This window comes from Ruditapes philippinarum, unplaced genomic scaffold (genome assembly GCF_026571515.1).
Source record: "Ruditapes philippinarum isolate M1 unplaced genomic scaffold, ASM2657151v2 ctg6960_1_1_1_1, whole genome shotgun sequence".
NCBI classification, from domain to species: domain Eukaryota; kingdom Metazoa; phylum Mollusca; class Bivalvia; order Venerida; family Veneridae; genus Ruditapes; species Ruditapes philippinarum.
The window spans coordinates 42,067-62,338 of NW_026861832.1; the positions used below are offsets into that span (position 1 = coordinate 42,067).

Consider the following 20,272-nt stretch of genomic DNA (forward strand, 5'->3'; position numbering starts at 1 on the left):
TGTAACAGCAATAGTGTTTAAAATGAGATATCTCCTTTATTATATACATTTTTTTTTGACATTTGCGATTTGGAAGGTTCCCACTCAAAAGTTGTGTATTTGCTGAATTTAGAAGAAAGTAGTCCTATATACAAGACACCATTGAAAAAAAAACGGAAAATATGTTTCATTGCAGTGGAATATTATAATACAGAAAATAAAAATACGCGTTTTATTTTATCAATAATTCTCAAGATTTCATTTCTACATATAATTATAATAAACTTACTTAATCAAAAATTCCTAAAATGTGAATATCCTACCACCTTAAGTTGTTACAAATGTGTAAGTATTATATGACAAGTCACATGTATTAGAAACATATTTATATTAGCTTTATTGTGTTGAAAGCTTTAGGTTTATTTTGAACCGCCATTGAATCAGCTTCCAAGAACTCAACTTGTACTGTTATTATTAGTGGAAACATGGTAGTGACCACAGTAGAACTTGAACCCGACATAATTGACCGAGCACTTACTACATTCACCAATCGCTTCTCCCATCCTAAATAATAATCACACTCTACTTCTCACATCACATCCTAAACATATTTCACCAATCACTTCTCACAAATCACTTCTTACACCCTATTCATAATTCACTGGACACTTCTTACATCCTGAACATATATCGAGTAGGGAGGCAGGCACCTTAACAATTATAGACTCTTAAAACACGCATTTAACTTCTGTGATGATGCATTTTGTTGTTGTGTTTTGGTTGTTGTTGTTTATAGTATATATCTTTTTACTTGTTGTTTTGAAGGTTTTCTTGTTTGTTGGGGTTTCTTGTTGTTATCTTTTTAAATCATATTTTTGTTGTTCTTCTTCTCTTTTGTTTTGTTGTTGTTGTTATCATTTTAAGTTATGTTTTTGTTGTTGTTATTGTTGTTTTTGTTGTTGTTTTTTTTCACAATAAAATGGTATTGGATATAATAATTAAATTGGAAGTCGGCATATATAATCATCATTGCACATTGAAGTCAAATTCTGTCATAACAGACTATTGTCGGTTTTGTAAGATACATTTCTGAATTTTTTGCATGTTTTTGCATTAAACATTTAATTGGTTTTATGGTCAGTTTTACAGGTACAAAACGGTATAAACGAATTGCCTTTATTGAGCATTCAACAAATTTGAACTTTTTTACTATTTCGTGTTATTGTATCGCGACGGTAAACAAGGAGCACCCGAAAAGTCCCTATTAAAATAGTTATGACCTCTGGTATCTTAAAATATTTTATTCAACTCGGCATTTCATTTAAAACAAAATTCAACACAAATAGCATTTTATTCAACAGATTGCGATCGAGTTGCATTTTATACAATACATTTGTAAATTTGTACATATGACATTTTGTTGCCATGATCGGAAGGCAAAGATGTGCCGAATCATCTAAGTCTGCATTGGTCGCATCGGTAGAAACCAGCAAGTGACCAGATGATACTCATATATATAACTAGCATCGTTTACAAACGTGTTTGAATCGTTTCTTATTATACCTACTTATTACTTATACAAGTAATAGAAAGAGCATCGAAACACGAGGCTATCTGATTTGTACGAGGGGGCGTAGTCCCCGAGTATTAATCAGATTGCCGAGTGTTTTGATGTTCTTTCTCTTTTGTATCATAGTCAAGCATAAGAACACGTTCCCTGTTGTCACAATGTGAAACCCCGGGAAAAAGTAACCAATTAACGCACTGTGCATGTATATGTTTAACTCTGACACATTTTCAACAGAAAGGTCCCCAAACTATGATACAATTACAACTTAATAAATTACAACTTAATAAATTACAATTACAACTTAATAAATTACAATTACAAAGTTAGTAATCACGTTGGGCAATGCACATCGTATTACCGGCGCCAGTGATGGCAGATCACTGCAGTGATGGCAGATAGCTGAAATTTACCGCTCGGTACAGGTAGGTTATAAATTTGGTTGGTACTATTATAAATTACATAAGAATTGCAGACTCGGTTAAGGTTAATAATCTTCCCTATATTACATCCATTTAGTAACTTATAATGCCGACTAAGTAAATTTCAGCCTTTATATGTCATAAAGCGATGAACATTATCACCTCGAGAAAATAATGTCATATGCTAGCAAATGAATATCCACTTACTGAAGTTACAGCTGTAATATGCAAATGGCGTTATGTCTTGAAAAGGGAGTGAATTATGCGTTGCTAAACTTAAGATACATGTGGTATTGTATGCATGTAACTGACAGATCAAGCACACATGCATGAATATAGAAAAATAAATTTCTTCATGTTATTTGCTCTATTTATAGTGCAATTTGGTCGTACTGAATCATCACATTTTGTATTGTAACTGCGTGTTGCTAAAAAGCTTTTTCGATGCACATACAGCATTAATAACTTTTCTATCTTGAGAAAATATTAGACATGATAGCTTAATGTCTCAATTCCGACTAAAAGGTCGCAAAGAATAGAGGAATTGATAAAAGATTAACCTTGATTTTCTGTCAGAATGTTAGCCACTTTCATGGTATTTCTGCCAATGACGACAGCATCTGCCTACAACGGCAGCATTTTCTTCGACCGGACCAGATTGAACGTCTGTAAAACTTTCAAGAAAAGACACTCGGGGTAGATATTTGGCTTGCGTGACCCCAATGGATGAACGTCTTTATTAATAACACGAAATCCTGCCATTTAGTTAAAACTTGAGATATTTTGAACAAAAAACAGACATTTTCACGGATTTTTCCGAAGCTGTCACTTTTAAACTGCTCAAAATAGTCTAAAACCAGGAAAAATGAGTCCAAAATTACCTAATAGTATCTCCAGTCAATGGACAATAGTTTCATAGCAATGAAATGGGCCGTATTTGTGATATATAATAATACCAACCAAATTTATAACCTTCCTGTACCGAGCGGTAAATTTCAGCTATCTGCCATCACTGCAGTGATCTGCTATCACTGGCGCCGGTAATACGGTGTGCTATGGGACGTAACAGAGGCTTTTTATGCGAAGCTTTTAATGAGACAGGGACGTTTTTAGTGATATTTTACAAGTTGGCATGCATTTTCCCCAGGTGAACTTGTATTGTAGGCGGATAACATGTTTACGTTACTCATTTGAGATGACACGTCACTTACCGCTACAAATAGATTTAGAAGAATCAATAAACTTATTTATGCATCATAGTTGTTGTTAAAATGACACGTTTAACACCGATTTATTGTTCGGACATGTCAGTTTTGTTATAAACCTGCCATTTTGACATGGTCAGTTACGCGTAAGTAACGGATACCGGTGATTGACATACGAGGAACCAAAATATATGAACAGAAATATGCTTTTTGCATATGTGTTTTTGCATAAGTTTCATCCACCCCTCCCACGATACTTATGTTATATAAAATTCAAACTGTTGAATAATAATAACCTCTATGGTTATTTAGTTTTTCTCTTCAATATAATCAAATCATTATAGTTTGCTAAATAAAACATGATTAATTTGATCAAAAGCTTAGTGTAATAAGCCAAAATGTTTTTTGTTGTCCTTGTACTTCATCTTTTCAAACTCATTTTGCATTCACGTATAACAAAATTTATTTAAATCAACGGCGGATGTTATAATGCTATATAACGTTATCACAATTCCAATCAAATATTTTTTAAAGACCGATCAATTAATATTTAATCACATCTAAATGTTCTACAATTCCTGAAATATTGGCCTAACACAGGTGAATAAAAAGAACTTGAAATATATGCTCCGTCTATAGTTGTTGAGTAAAAGTAATGTTTCATAGCAGAATTAATATACTATTAAACTGTATAATTCATATTACCTATTCACAGCCAGTATAATAGCACATGGTACAAAAAATCTCAATCAACGAGCACGTATCAACTATATATAACGTAACGTTATTTATCACGTTAAACGTTAACGTATGACAGCCTCTGTGGCAATACGTTGACAAGCGTCACCACGTTTACAAGATCAGATTTTAGTTTAACGTGCACAACGGAAGTGAGGTAACGAGGGATTTTAAAACAGGACTAGAAAAAAAAACTTCCAGTGCACACAAAAAATATGATTAAATTAATAATATTTGGAACACTTATAGGCCTTGTCGGTAAGCATATTAGATTTGTTTTCAAAATGTTGATCTTTTAGATGTGATTATAGCATTTTTTCGTTATATGCAAAAACGGTTAATTCGTTGTTGTTTTTTTTTCCCCAAAAACTAATCATTTAGGGTTAACTTCTAACAAAATATACGTACGATGACATGGAACGGATGTTTTGATTATTTCTTTATTCTAATACGGAAGCTTGACAGAGAAAATTAGCGTACGACCATATTGTATATGTAAAAAGAACGGTTTTCCTTATCTAAATTTGCGCTTCATAGATTGATTGTGAAGTTATCGAAATAATTTTACAAAAATCAATACTTCTTGTAAAATATGTTTAAAGCAAAAGTATTTAAAAATAATTCTGTATGGGAATATGAATGTGAAATTTTGAAAATAATAATTTGTTAATTCTTATGCGACTGGAAATTAGTAGATTAAAGAGGGACAAACAAAAATAAAATTAAATTGTGAAAAATAAATTTCTTTAAGGAAATGGCAGGTCGGGAAGTGGGGGAGGGGCTGGGGCAATAATTCGAGTGCTCATTGCTTTACCTGTACCTCGCTGTTTTTAAAAACATCTTAAATCTGGACTAAACTTAAAGGCAAATAAAGCTTCAAACTTGCAATCATTTCTTTTCATTTTTTTATGTTCGGTGCCTTGTTACAGTTGCCAATACGTTACTCATTGACCATATAACTGAGACACCCTTTGCTTCTTTTGCATTTGGCAATTAGTACCGTTACAGTGAATAACTATTTTGTATGGAAGTCAAAGTACCAATTTGTTTACATTTTGCGTCTTTTATAACAAAACAAAAATCACAGTCGTGCTATTTTCTTCAGGAAATTAGCATTTCTAAGGTTATCTATTCATTATTACAATATTATAAAACATATGTTTTGGCCTTTCTAAATAAAGAAAAACTTATTCGTTTCTACGGCATAATGTGCCTTTAACTTTTAACAAATGAGCCGCGTCATGAAAAAACCAACATAGTGCGTTGGCGACCAGCATGGATCCAGGCCAGCCTGTGCATCCGCGCAGTCTGATCAGGATCCATGCTGTTCGCTTACAAACCCTATAGCAAGAAGAGAAACTGATACCGAACAGCATGGATCCTGATCAGACTTTTTAGATATTTAAGACTACAAATCAAAATAAAGATTGTTAAATTTTTGACCTTAAGCATTATTTAGCCCTTTAACCTGTTGATTATATGTGATGAATTTATTTGCCCTGGTTTGACATAGGAAAAATTTATTTCAAGTTTAAAGTGAATTGGTCTACAATTGGCATATTTTTCGTAAGTTTTTCAAATATAGATAAAAACAATAGAAATAAATCGTCTGGATATTCGTATGAAATATTTCTTGAAAACGGAATGTTTATAGAATGATACATGAACAGTATAGAGCCTGGTCAGACTGCACGAATGTACTGGCTGGTCTGACTCTAAACTAATGGCAACTAATCTCTTTTGTTTCCAGCAGGTTAAAGGCCCAGTATGCCTCAGAAATGCTTTTATTATTTTCTTAATTCTCAAAAAGCTTTTTAATTTTGGTGTACTTCAAAGTATCCAAAAAGTTACTCATTGGCCTATTATTTGACCATCTTTTCCATATGTTGTTTTTGACAGTAAATACAGTTAAAAGTAATAAGTATTTTATATGGAGGTCAAAATTCTACTTTGCTTACATTTTGCCACCTCTATGTTAAAATATTTCACATGTATCGCTTCTTTCTCCAGGTAACAAACATCTATCACTTTTTCTAAAACCATAATTTGAACATTATAAAATGCATATTTGCTTTTTCTATAGAAGTAAATTTTTTTATCAAACACCAGTGCCGATTAAGCGACTCCGTAAAAATGGTATTGCACGGCCGTGCATATATTTTGACGTGACGTCATTTGCGTTATACAAACATAGTGAAATGACGCGCTAAATGTTAGCGTTATACTATAGGCGCGTCAGTGAAAAATGACTCTTATTTCACTTTAAACGGTCTTTATTTAGGGTATGTGATAAATAGAATATTAAATTCGTGCAAGTTCATAACTGAATTTATTGCACTCGTTGAATAAAATAATATTATGCTCGCCAGAGGCTCGCATAATATAATTTTATTCAACTCGTGCAATAAATTCAGTATTGAACTCACACTCATTCAATATCCTCAATTCAACGTGCCTTTAAGGTTAAAAGTGACTGATCATGGACAAATGCTTAAGCAACAAGAAAAGATGCTAGCATTTCTTTTCATTAGACATTGAATTAAACATTTAACACAAGGAGCAAATTATTACATGTTGATAAGTTTTCATTTATGCACAGAAAACAGCAAATCTGTACGTTTTTGATCTCTATGTCACGAAACACCACCTAATTTCCGGTTAATACATTCTGAAAATAAATTTTGAGAAGCTGCGTTATAAAACACTGGCTATACCATAATGACAAATTACATTCATTTTTTATGTTAATTAACACCATATTTTCGTCAAAAGAGTAAATGAAACCCCCGAAAACAATGATAAACAAATAACTTATTTGTTGATTATTTGTTTACACACGATAAAACTCGAGTAGTGAAGTAGACGGTAAAAAACGTAAACGTATTACAAGGTGACAACTGGTGACATAAATTTACTTTTTCTCATAAATTTGAGAAAGTTTGGACGTTAAGTTGACATAAGCTGACAAGTTCTTTGACGAACGTACACGTTACAATGTTTGCGAGAAAATAACTTTAATTAATATATACAACAATGCTATGAAGCGTTTAATAGTTGTATATAGCGCAACATAAACATGGATAAATAACACATTGTTTCATTAAAAAACATTGCTCAAATATTCCTGTGTTTGGACCTTCTGTTAAGTTTTTAGACCACATGAAAAGAGTAAACGTCCATTGCTTTGCATTTAAAATTGGAGACAAAAAAAACACACACACACACAGCCACGTTTAATTTCTTAAGACATATGAAAATATTATTTTGTGCCCCCGTTTTCAGCTTAAAATATGACAATTTTGGACATTTATTTATAATGCGTGACACACATATGCTATACTTATAATGCTTAAAATTTCCCGTGATTTACCTGCTTAGAATAATAACATAACTTCTGTAAAATCTCATTTTTAATCTCAACATAAAATACACGTATTTCTGTGTCATTTTTTTAATGAGGCAGACGCTTCGAATGTCTTAGATACACCGTCGTTTCTACTGTCATAGATATGTCGGTGTTTCCACTGTCATAAATAAGAAGTCGTTTCCACTGTCAAAGATAACCCACCGTTTCCACTGTCACAGATAAGCCGTCGATCCACTGTCATAGATAAGCCTTCGAGCCACTGTCATAGATAAGCCTTCGAGCCACTGTCAAAGATAAACCGTTTATCCACTGTCATAGATAAACGATCGTTCCACTGTCATTTATAAGCCATCGTTTCCACTGTCAGAGATATGCCATCGTTTCCACTGTCATAGATAAGTCGTCGTGTCCACTTTCATAGATAAGACGTCGTTTCCACTGTTAGATATAAGCCGTCGTTTCCACTGTCATAGATAAGTCGTCGTTTCCACTGTCATAAAAAAGCCGTCGTTTCCACTGTCATAGATAAGCCGTCGTTTCCACTGTCATAGAATAGTCGTCGTGTCCACTGGCATAGATAAGCCGTCGTTTCCACTGTCATAGATAAGTCGTCGTGTCCACTGTCATAGATAAGCCGTCGTTTCCACTGTTAGAGATAAACCGTCGTTTCCACTGTCATAGATAAGCCTTCTAGATACGACGTGTTTCCACTGTCATTATTAAGCCGTCGGTTCCACTTTCATAATTTGATCGTCGTTTCCGCCGTCGTTTCCACTATCAAAGATAAGCAGTCGTTTTCCCTGCCACATATATTTGTAAACAATAAGCCGCCGTTTTCAATACCAAAGATAGGCAGCCTTACCGAAAACCGAATACAGTGATTAGTGACTCTCGATAATGAATATATATCATAAAAGAAAGATATAGAAAACGAAGCGTATGGTGATGTAGCTCGTGGTAATGTATGATCGTGGTAATGTAGTATTATGGTGATGTGGATCGTGGTAATGTAGGATCGTGTTAATATAGTATGATGATGATGATGTAGATCGTGGTAATCTAGGATCGTGGTAATGTAGTATTATGGTGATGTAGATCGTGGTAATGCAATATTATGGTGATGTAGATCGTGGTAATGTAGGATCTTGGTTATGTAGGATAGTGGTAATGTAGTATTATGGTGATGTAGATCGTGGTAATGTAGGATCGTGGTAATGTAGGATCGTGGAAATGTAGTTTTATGTTGATTTAGATCGTGGTAATGTTAAAATGGTGATGTAGACTATAATGACGGAGATATGGTGATGAAGATTATGATCACGGAGAATATGTTGATATAGATCATTGGTGATATAGTTACATCCCAAACTATGATAATGGCAAGGTCAGTCATTGAAACAATTCTTTTATGCCTCAATCTACGAGCTTTTCAAATATTATTATGGCAGTTAAAAAATATAATTGGTAGTTTTATGCTTGCATAATAAAATATATTTCATTTTATTATTTTCAGTCGGCCAATTACCACAAAGCTTTTTGATGATGCAACTAATGAATAACATGGGAGGTGGTAACAATAACGCACAAGGGGGTGGTGGTGCAGGCGGTACTTCACAGGGAGGTAACTCTCAAGGCGAGAGCAACCCTATGAATAATGCACTTTTATGCCGCAACACACGAAACCTTGCGTTTGTGCCTTGTGGTAATATGCCCGATATATGTAACATAATCTCCATGAGAACGTACACAATGCCGAATCTTCTTAAATGCAGTGCTCTTGGTACCGGATGTTGCTTACGAGACATGGCTACAATGTTCCTTGCCAGAAATTTGTAAGTTTTTTCCTAAAGAGTCCCGTTCCCGCCAATGAAATTTCTAACAAATGCTTAAACATAACCTTATGTTACATGTTCATACTTATTGGTTTTTTTTTCCACGTCACGTGAAAGCTTAAATTTGTCTGTCTCTTAATCTAATCCCCAGCTTAAACATGACAATTTCATCAATGGTAGAAAGTGCATTGTATTTTATCTACATATTTTTTCAGCAAGTTCATTTCATTTGTACATAAGTAAATAACGCGGAATAAAAAGGTTATGAAACAAGAGTTTATCGCACATACATATCGTACAAAATGAGAATACTGAGGTAACACAGGGGTTTCATGATGATGCTACAGCAGGATAAATTTCTTTGTCAAACGGCTAGTTTTATAGTGTTCCTTAACTAAAGGCCTGCTGACGGCAATCGTACACTGGTATACCCATGCTACCAGTGCAGAATAAATATCAGCCAGCACCTCCGTGCCGTCTGATCGTATTCAACTAGTACATATTTACAAACATTTCCTGAATACGATGGTTTCTCCAAATTGGAAGATGTTAGTCCATTTAAGATATTTATGGTGGTAAGGGTCCTGGTACTTATATACCCGTACATTTTATGGCCCCTGTTTCTTTTCATTATAATAAAACCCCTGTGACAGATTACCATTTGATACTGCGTTAATAAGCTGAGTGAACAATCGTTCAAATATGCATCATTGAGCTGCTATGGGTAAGATACTGGTGTTAAGCATTTATCTTGAAAAGTTTTGACTTTGTCAGAATTGGCATCGTAATTTGGAATTTTGTAAGGCCTTAAATTCATACAACGTTGCTTCCTGCGCTCTTTATTAATATTTTTTCTTGCTATTTAACCTTAACACATTTTTTATCGTTTCAGGGGCGCTTCTTAATGTGGCATTGTGAACACGATCATTTTTATATCACCATCTCCAGAACTTAACAACTAGGGACAGTATAGACTCTGTCCAATTGACCGTTCTATTACCGGATTTTGTGTTTTTATGTTTTGATTATTTTTGTACAGTTTATTTTCGTGTTTTATTATTCAATTTATGAATGCATGAATCACAATTTGCAAGATTTCTATGGGACTAGTTGATAAATTCATTGAGAATAAAATTCTAAATATCGTTTTTATATATTAGTCATTTCATTTCTGGCTTACTGCCTATAAACATAACGATGATGATAATCAGTACGAATTTAATCATTCATATCTATTATGAACTTTTATGACATTGGTGCCAAATTCTGACACCAGTGCTCAATGCTATTTGTCAGTGCTAACATATGCAAATTTTCCTTCTTAACCGGTTGTGACATGACCTCCCCTAATTTCTACAAAAGTTTTTGTACAAAAAGGACTTTGGTTTAAGCAAGACCTTCCAAGAGCTAGCTTAATCCAACAATTATCTTACAGCCTAACAATTTACATTTCCAAATATCTCTAAATTACCACAATTTCCTAATACATGTACTTACTTTTACTCCTTTCCATAAACAAGTTAAACCCTTCCCGGTATTAATACATATTTTTTCCTTTTTCTTGTACGTTTAAGGTCTCATTTACATGTGTATTGTCCGGCTGATGACCTGTCCATTTTGAGGTGTACTTTAAAGACAGAGAGATCACTACTATTTTACTTTTTTTGTTAGTATAAAGACGATTTTCAATCTCAGGTGTTATAGCTAAAAGCACCACACCCGCCAAACCACCGGTGTGTAATGTATGCAAAATGGGCAGCTTAATATTGCCTGACTAAACACCTGAAAAACCCACTGTTTCACCATTTTCTGTACAAGTTTTACGATTGGTCAAGCAACAAATATTTTCCCTATATACGTTTCTGGTGCCCTGCAGACATACTCAAATTCCTAGCTTATTTTCTATAACACTCAAAGTGAATTCCTTTATCCCTTTAAGTTTCTTAAAGGCTCTTCCAAATATCAAATAAAATAACTAATATTTCTTTCTTAAATTTCATTTTCAAATAATTTAATATCATTATGTCAACATACAGTACATGTACAACAGCAAAGTGTGTTTTGGAATCGCTTTCTAGTAATTCTTTTGTCTTTCCATTCAATTCATTTCATTTGCAAAGTAATGACAAATTTCATTTTTAACATAAAATAAATGCCTTATAACTTGATGTCACCTATAGTAAATCAACATTATAATAGTATAAATAAATACTCATCCAAAATATGTCAATAAATAAATAAGTTACATAGTTTTCATTAACTTTGATAAAAAAGCCCAGGTCATTCAGAATCAAGGTTATATTTTGATATGTCTTAATGAAGCTTTTATCCCAAGGAGGTGTTGAAAGTTGACAAGAGCTGTAGATGTAATTAAGGGCTTTAGTAAAAAGTAAAGAAATCAATTTGGCCCCATCATCTATCCATCAGTGTGGGCACATGAAGAAATCATTTCTAATGATACAATTTCATGAAATCATTTAAAGGATATTTAATCAAGAATGTTTATATTTCAGCATTTTCAAACTAAATTTCATATTTTCTGCTTAACTATTTTGAACAAACTTAACAAGAGCTGTCACAGGAGACAGCCAAGCTCGACTAATAAAATACTGGACGCAGTAAGGAGGACAAAACTATGAAAGAAAAATCAATTATGTATTAATATGTATTAAGTTATAGTAAAAAAATAACATATGTTAACATAAATTCCAAGATCAAGGGAAATAATTCTAGAAATAGTCACGCTAGAGTTATGAACCTTGTCACACAACATGTGTGTTATGATAAGAAATATATATTTGAAGTTTGAAGTAGATACCTTAAAAAGTAAAGAAGTTATAATATTTCTTAAAGAAAATCCTAAGTTCAAAGAGAGATAAATCTGTAAAAATTGCTTCAAGAGTTATGAACATTGTCACATAAAATGTAATTGATGATAAGGAATAAGTATTTGAAGTTTGAAGTAGATACCTTTAAAACTAAAAAAGTTATAGTAAAAAATAACATTTTTCTAGTAAAAAAATCTAAGTTTATGGGGAGATAATTCTTATAATATTGGTGCTAGAGTTTTGAACCTTGTCACATAAGATATGGATGATGATAAGGTACATATATTTGAAGTATGAAGTTGATCCCTTTAGAAATAAATAAGTTACAGTAAAAAATAATATTTTTTTAAGGAAAATTCTAAGTTCAAGGGGAGATAAATCTTAAAAACATTGGTGCTAAATTACAAACCTTGTCACATAAGATGGGGATGATGATAAGGTACATATATTTGAAGTATGAGGGTGATCCCTTAAGAAATAAAGAAGTAACAGTAAAAAATATTATTTTTAAGAAAAATTCTAAGTTCAAGGGGAGATAAATCTTAAAAACATTGGTGCTAAAGTTATGACCCTTGTCACATAAGATGGGGATGATGATAAGGTACATTTATTTGAAGTATGAGGGTGATCCCTTAAGAAATAAAGAAGTTACAGTAAAGAATAGTATTTTTTAAGGAAAATTCTAAGTTCAAGGGGAGATAAATCTGAAAATATTGGTGCTAGAGTTGTGAACCTTGTCACATAAGATGTGGTTGATGATAAGGAACATATATTTGAAGTTTGAAGTTGATACCTTAAGAAATGACAAAGTTATAGTGAAAAATATTTTACTGCACCAAACTTTAATCTGAAATCTGGACGCGGACGCCGACGCCGGGGCGAGTAGGACAGCTCTCCATATACTTTAGTATAGTCGAGCTAAAAATCTTAAAGCGATTAAATTCTTTTAACTTTTGGGTGATTTTAAACAATATGCTTTGCACACTTCATTGAACACAGTTGGTTTTAACTTATGAACACAATTCTAGTATCAATATACAAGTCTTTAAATAACATTATATCATTCATCTGTGAGGTATTTATGGCATCTTAGTTTATATGTGACATCTCAGTGGGTATATTGAATGCCCAGTGTCAATGCTTAACTTTCATATTTTATTATTATATAGAAACCAATAAATTAACATTAGACAATTCCAAATTTAAAGTAGGGAATGTCTGTAATATACAAATTCAACATAGTCAAGTTCAAATATAAGCATGTAGCACCAAAGTTGTAACATCAGTGTTTTTCTTGTTATGTTTTGTTCTACACAAATCTCTAATTTAAATACTAAGGACTTATTTCTTACATTCAATAAATTGAAGGACATTTTCTACCATGCATATGACATATTTCTGTATCATTTTGCCATATTATTTTGTTTCGTCATTCCTTCCTTCTGTAACAGCAGATCTATTACATGTAACTGTCACAATATTTGAGCCACGTCATGACAAAACCAACATAATGGGTTTGCGACCAGCACATCCGCGCAGTCTGATCAGTATCCATGCTGTTCGCTTACAAACCCTATTTCAAGTAGAGAAACTGATAGCGAACAGCATGGATCCTGATCAGATTGCGCGGATGCAAACCCATTATGTTGGTTTTGTTGTGACGCGGCTCAAATTTGTCTGTGACACACAACTGTCACAGTGTTTTTGTGTCATTCAGTTTTTCATTATCTCAGTCATCAGTGTGTTCATCAACAAATTCCTTCAATGTTCCCTCATCAATAGGTATATGTAAATGTTCTACACCATCTAAACTCTGAAAGTATATACAAGAATGACTATACATGTAGTTACAATTTAAGTAAATAAAAATAACTATTTACTTATCACCTGACATTGGGCTACGTTTTTAAACTTAAAATGTTTATTAAATAAGAAGTTTCATATTGTTTAAGAGTATAAGTAATTCTAATATGAAAAAGTTTTATTAGAGTACAAATGGATTCATTTTGCAAAACATTTCCTTGCACATGGTTTTTATTTCTTATATAATACACTTGTTTAGTTAAGATTTTAGTCAAAAAGTGACATTTTCAAAATTCAGAACAACAATTTTTGTTAAATTAAAGAGCTGATTACTAGAAGGTGTTTCATGCTTAATATCTAAACTCTAGCTATTTGGGGTTTTTCAAAGAAGATTTTAAGTTTGAGTTGTTGATATAGAGATTTTAACACATTTTGACTCATATCTCAGCAGCTGGGACACCTAAGTTTCCTGGATAACTAACAAGTAATAACCAATAAATTCACAAGAGACAGAGAGACTACTAATCATGTATGATTTTTGAATAAGCAGTGATAGACAAATTACCACAAAACTCATTGTCCTATTGTCACAGAGAAATTTTACATCGCCCAACGATCATGCAATTGGCACCTAGATTAAAGATTAGAAGATTTTCTTATCAAGCTAAGTAGGAAAAGATATGATACATGATCTTGAAACCTAAGAGACTAGCAAGACTTCAGGTGCCCCTCTGAGCATTATTTCAGACACAAGCTGGCACCTTAGTAGAACCAGCAGAAACTTACCGCATAGCTGTCTCATGTTTACATGACTCTAAAGTCTCTAATAGGATTCACACTCACATACATGAAGGGCAAGTGATGCGAAGTGTAGAACTTAGCCATGAACCCCCCCCCCCCCACTGTAAGGATTCTTGAAAAAGGATGGTATTAAAGAGTTATCTGTGATCTACTTACAGACCAAGGGAAAATCTACATACCTTTTTAGATCTAATCATTTTATGGTCCCTGAATTCTGTAAGCTGTGCCTGCAATGTGAGATCACTGTTCACCAAGAACGCTTCTCTACATCTCTGATATAACTCTTGTAGTGACATACCTGTAATAAATATGACTACAGTTTATTAACATGGCACTACTTCACCAGGAATATTTGTGTATCTCATAATCTGACATAGAACCTTCATTTTCAAACCTATATATCTGTTGACAGCATAGGGTCTGGTCACAGCAGCATTTCTCAATAATATAAGTACATGTACTAATATAGAGGGAAAGTAAAAGCCCCCACAAGGAACAGTGTTAAACGCTTTTAACAGGTAAAGCTGATTAGTCCTGCACACAATAGTATAGGTTGAGCATAACAGCTTAAGAGCCAACTAAACCATTTGCAACAAGCTAAACAATACCCAATTTACCCACATATAAGAAACATGGCTTCCGAGCCAGGCAAGTACTAGCCACTTAGATATAAATGCAAACCTCCCTTCACTAAATTTGTGAAATAGACTCATCCTGCCTCTGGGACTGTCCATTGTCAGTTAAAGGTAGTTCAGCATGAAAGACAGAAGAATGCACCTCCAACATTGACAAGTCACTGTAGCAGACGGCTACACAGGTAAATTATCATCCCTCGCATACATAGAAATATGAAGAATTTTATATATCAACAACTCAAGTCAATTAGTCTGACCTTAAAGTAATATGTTTATGAAACATTAAATGTCACATGAATCAAGGAGCCATAACTGATACGAAAAAACAAAATTGGTAGTGAAGTAGTTTTAAAAACAAATAAATAAGACATAAAAGTCGCAATAACCCCAATTAAACTCATAAGAAAGCAAACAACATCCTGTTTTTCAACCTAACCATACTAAATTAACCTAATGGACTTGCCATGCTAAATGAATTTGAATTCTCCCATTTTAATTCAAGGGATTTTAACAATATCAAAATATTTGGGGTTTTTTTTTGCTTTTTTTTTTTTTTTGGTTTGGTTGGGATTTACATTGCAAAAACACTGTATAAGTCATATGGCGACTTTCCAGCTTTACTGATGCAGAAAGACTTCAGGCATCATTCTGTGCATTATTTCAGACAAAAATGGGCACCTGAGTAGAACCACCGACGTTCCGTAAACTAGCTGGAAAGCTTCCTAACATGAAAGAATCAGATGTTCCTGTTGGGATTTGAACACACAGCGGTGAGGGGGCAAGTAGTTTGAAGTCAACCACCTTAACCACTTGGCCATGGACAGACAGCGCAGTTTCTGGTCAGGCTAGTTTTTTAAAAGGCTGTTTTGACTCTACTCTGTTGTCATATGTCAGTATATCATTTAAACATTCCATATTGTTTTTTATGAACATTTTAGTCAAATGCCTTCAGGCAAATAGAATAATAAACAAAATAGATATTTTTAGATCAACAATGCATGAAAATAAAGAAGCTTATTTTGAACATGAATGTTAATAACATGTTTAGTTTCTTTGCTTTAACTGTACTATAGCACTATATGCATACATGTATATATGTACATATATATTATGACATTCAAGACCATGGGAAATATGATTAAATCATATTATATAGTTTACATCACAATAAGATATTTAAGATTGAAAATGAACCCCCAAAGATATTTGATACTTGTAATACATCATTTTACTTGATCAAGGGCAACAACTCTGAACAATCAATCAAATGAGATAAAAACAGTTACACATCTTGTTACTCATAGTGTTTGAACTTGAAAATTGTAAACATTTTAAACTGTTAATAAGCATACTAGAAGTTAAGTCTAACATTTCAATTTAAACACTTTTAGTATGCTTATTAATCAACAGGATTCATAAATCTGTAGTATTAAGACATTATCTCCACCTACTTAAATTAAATATGCACATTCTGAGAACTCTCACTGAGCCCTCTTTGATAGACAGACACTTAAGATTATACATGCAATATAGCAAGTCCTCTGTTAATACTTCTGTATATAAATATTAAAATAGTTTTTGATATCAAGTTTACCATGCAGTACATTTAAATAACATCATTTTTTCCAAGACTGGCTTTGATAAACTTGCCATAGAAATCTTAATTACTTATGAGACAGAAGAATATAAAATAACCCAAAGAAACATAAAAACTAACCAATATAATTTAATTAACCCAAAGAAAACATTCAAAACTAACCAATATAATTTAATTAACCCAAAGAAAACATTCAAAACTTACCAATATAATTAGTGCTATCTTTATGCTCAAGCTGGTTCCTGGCCAGTAGCAAGAAGATTCCTTTGGCATTAGGTGTAAGAGATTTCATCACATGTGTTAGTGAGCTGAGAGCCAGAGCCCCAGATTGCTGCACCAGTATCGAGTTTTCATATGAGGTTTCCTCTGTGTATGGTGCAAATGTGGTAGCGTCATACCATAACCACCTAAATCTACTACATTTTGTTTGATCCCAAACTGATATAAAAAAAAAGATCTTTAATACAACCTTGAATGAAACCTTTTCTTTTAAGTTTTCAAGTACGCAAAATATCTAAACATAACTTCTACAGGAGTCTGATGAATTAAATAGAATAAAAGAAGTGCTAAACTGGAATATTCCAGTAAAAATCTAACCTAGGATCGTTATAAGTTAATTGAAATTACAAAACCTGAACATATTTGCGTAGTATCACTGACATACGTTTTGTTGTTGAGAAAATTAAACTTGTATTCAAACCATAACATGCAATTTTTACTTTCATAAAGGGGAATAACTCGAAAGAATCCATTCAAGATTTAAGGTTCACAAAGGGGAATAACTCAAAAGAAACCATTCAAGAGTTATATGTTTGTTATTATCCGAATCGTTTGCTGGAAGCTTAAAAATTGATAAAATTATTGTACTGTATACATCTAGTAGTAGGTCTTGAAAAAAAAAATCATTTTTAATTTTTAGGAAATGTTTAAATCTTTACTTACTTAGGGAAGAATTAATATGGTCTACAGATGCTATCATATGTAGTCCCGGTACCTGGCATAAGAGACTAAGTATATTCTGAGATTTGTCATTCCTCAACATGGTACCATCTATATTGTGTATAATTACATAAAAATCTTGACCTGAAAATTTACAATAACTCATATTTAGAGCACTGATATCTTTATTCTGGATATGCATCTGTAACAATACTGTATACTAAATTAAATTTAGAATTAACCCATTTTTCAATTAAGAAATGAACATCGTCCGGTTAGCTCATTAGGTAGAACGGTAAACTGCGATCAGTATACAATTCAAGGATGTGCAGGTCACTTTTGTTGTGATTGATAATGAAATCCTTTTTACAGTCTTTTCGCACTGTAGCTCTGCTCTAGCATGTACAGAAGTAATCAGTTCCTTGTGAAAGTGAAGGCAACTAGTACTGGTAAATACTTGACAGTCTGCCCAGGAACAATGGGTGGCTGAACTGTGCTCTTGAATGTTCAATGCAGCTTACTGCCATGATCCAAAGCGAAAACTACCAACACCACCACCAATTGAGAAATGACTCATGACTTGTTATTCTAATCTAAGACATGATTAATGTAATAAGAACTAATCAAACATTTTAGAAATTGATCACCAACATTCTAATTATCTAAGCACTGAATTTGTTTGGGTCTCAGAATGTCAGAAAGGTGAAGGTTGTGAGATTATAAACCAATTTGTGCCACCAATGCTTTCCTGCGTTTTTATTGTAGTAAATTGGCTTTAAGACTAATTGCAACACTGACATTCAATTCAATGTTTATTTGACTTAAACAATTTGAAAACAAGATAGCATCTGAGAAAAATGCTATGCCACCTCATTAATACAACACTAAATAGAAGTGTAGGAACAGATTTTTTTTTTGTTTCTATACAATTGAAGATGGATCCCTGACCTATCTAATTCTTATTATCAGATTAGTGGTTAAATCTATTAATCCGATAAAAGATCAGAGTAGGAATATATCAATTCACTCGAGTCTACTGAATTTGGTGGTGAAGGTCATATTTCACACAGCCTAAATTTCATGACTACATCAAAGGACAACACAGTAAGACACTTTGTCAAAATCTAGGTCAGCTGATATCAAAGTTCAATTTTCACTACCATTATTTGTTTTGTCTGACGACCCAAAGAAATAACAAGAGGGCCATGATGGCCCTGAAGTCGCTCACCTGTATATAGGCCCCCGGAGCGGGGCCAGTTTAAACCCCAGGGCTTTTTATTTGAAAAAACTTGGTAGACACCCATTAGAAGATGTTTCATGCTAAACATCTATAGTCTAGCTGGTCAAGTTTTTTCTTTACACATAAAGTTAAAAACAATGGCACACCTGGGGCAGGGCCAATTTTGACCCCAGGGCTTTTATTTGAACAATCTTTGTAGACACTTACTAGAAGATGCTTCATGCTTAGTATCTAAACTCTAGCTATTTGGCTTCTTTAAAAGAAGATTTTTTAGGTTTTGCTATACACATATAAGGAAAATCAATGACCCCGGGGCGGGGTCAATTTTGACCCCAGGGCTCTTATTTGAACAAACTTGGTAGACATCCATTAGAACATGTTTCATGCTAAATATCTTAGCTCTAGCTCTTTGGGTTCTTTAGAAGAAGATTTTTCAAGTTTTTACTATATGCATATAGGGAAAATCAATGACCCCCTGGGGCTGGGCCAATTTTGACCCCAGGATTTTTATTTGAACAAACTTGGTAGACACCCATTAGAAGATGTTTCATGCTAAATATCTTAGCTCTAGCTCTTTGAATTCTTTAGAAGAAGATTTTCAAGTTTTTACTATATGCATATAGAGAAAATCAATGACCACCTGGGGAGGGACCAATTTTGACCCCAGGACTTTTATTTGAACAAACTTGGTAGACACCCATTAGAAGATGTTTCATGCTAAATATCTTAGCTCTAGCTCTTTGGGTTCTTTAAAAGAAGATTTTTTAAGTTTTTACTATATGCATATAGGGAAAATCAATGACCCCCTGGGGCGGGGCCAATTTTGACCCCAGGGCTTTTATTTGAACAAACTTGGTAGACACTCACTAGAAGATGTTTCATGCCAAATATCTAAGCTCTAGCTCTTTGGTTTTTTTTTAGAAGAAGATATTTAAAGTTTTTTCTTTTGGTTGCCATGGCAACCTGAGTTCTGCATGGAATTAAATTCTTTGAACAATTTTAAAGGTGACCACCAAAGGAACATTCCTGTGAAGTTTGGATGAAATCGACTTAGTTGTTTATGAGGAGATGTCATTTAAAGTAAAAGTTTACGGACGCCAGACGAAAAGCGATCACAAAAGCTCACCCTGTCACTTTGTGAGCTAAAAACTAACCTGATTTTTCAAACTCTTTCTTTATAAATTCACACTGATCTAATGGGTTTTTGAAACTGCCATTATGTCCAAATATATCCTCTGTTATAGAATTTAAAATCTGAAATCAGAAATATTAATCATGCAATTCAAACAAAATATATTTGTTATATTTTTCTAAAATCT

At 33.2% G+C, this 20,272-nt stretch overlaps 2 protein-coding genes across 2 annotated transcripts in view; one reads left to right on the top strand and one right to left on the bottom strand.

Annotated features, from left to right (window-relative positions):
- Positions 1-4,002: 4,002 nt before the first annotated feature.
- LOC132716973 (uncharacterized) lies at positions 4,003-10,262 on the top strand. The gene is made up of 3 exons (XM_060700319.1): positions 4,003-4,169; positions 8,792-9,110; positions 10,003-10,262. The coding sequence occupies exons 1-3, from the start codon at positions 4,127-4,129 to the stop codon at positions 10,013-10,015; spliced, it is 375 nt and encodes a 124-aa protein (XP_060556302.1). The 5' UTR covers positions 4,003-4,126; the 3' UTR covers positions 10,016-10,262.
- A 3,400-nt stretch (positions 10,263-13,662) lies between these two features.
- Positions 13,663-20,272, bottom strand: part of LOC132716975 (origin recognition complex subunit 2-like) — a 28,632-nt gene continuing 22,022 nt past the window's right edge. Inside the window, exons 8-12 of the mRNA XM_060700321.1 lie at positions 20,108-20,207; positions 17,717-17,857; positions 16,979-17,212; positions 14,722-14,840; positions 13,663-13,751 (exon numbers count right to left, since the gene is read on the bottom strand). Of these exons, the coding sequence (XP_060556304.1) occupies positions 13,668-13,751; positions 14,722-14,840; positions 16,979-17,212; positions 17,717-17,857; positions 20,108-20,207 (678 nt within the window). The 3' untranslated portion in view covers positions 13,663-13,667. The remainder of the gene's footprint in view (positions 13,752-14,721; positions 14,841-16,978; positions 17,213-17,716; positions 17,858-20,107; positions 20,208-20,272) is intronic.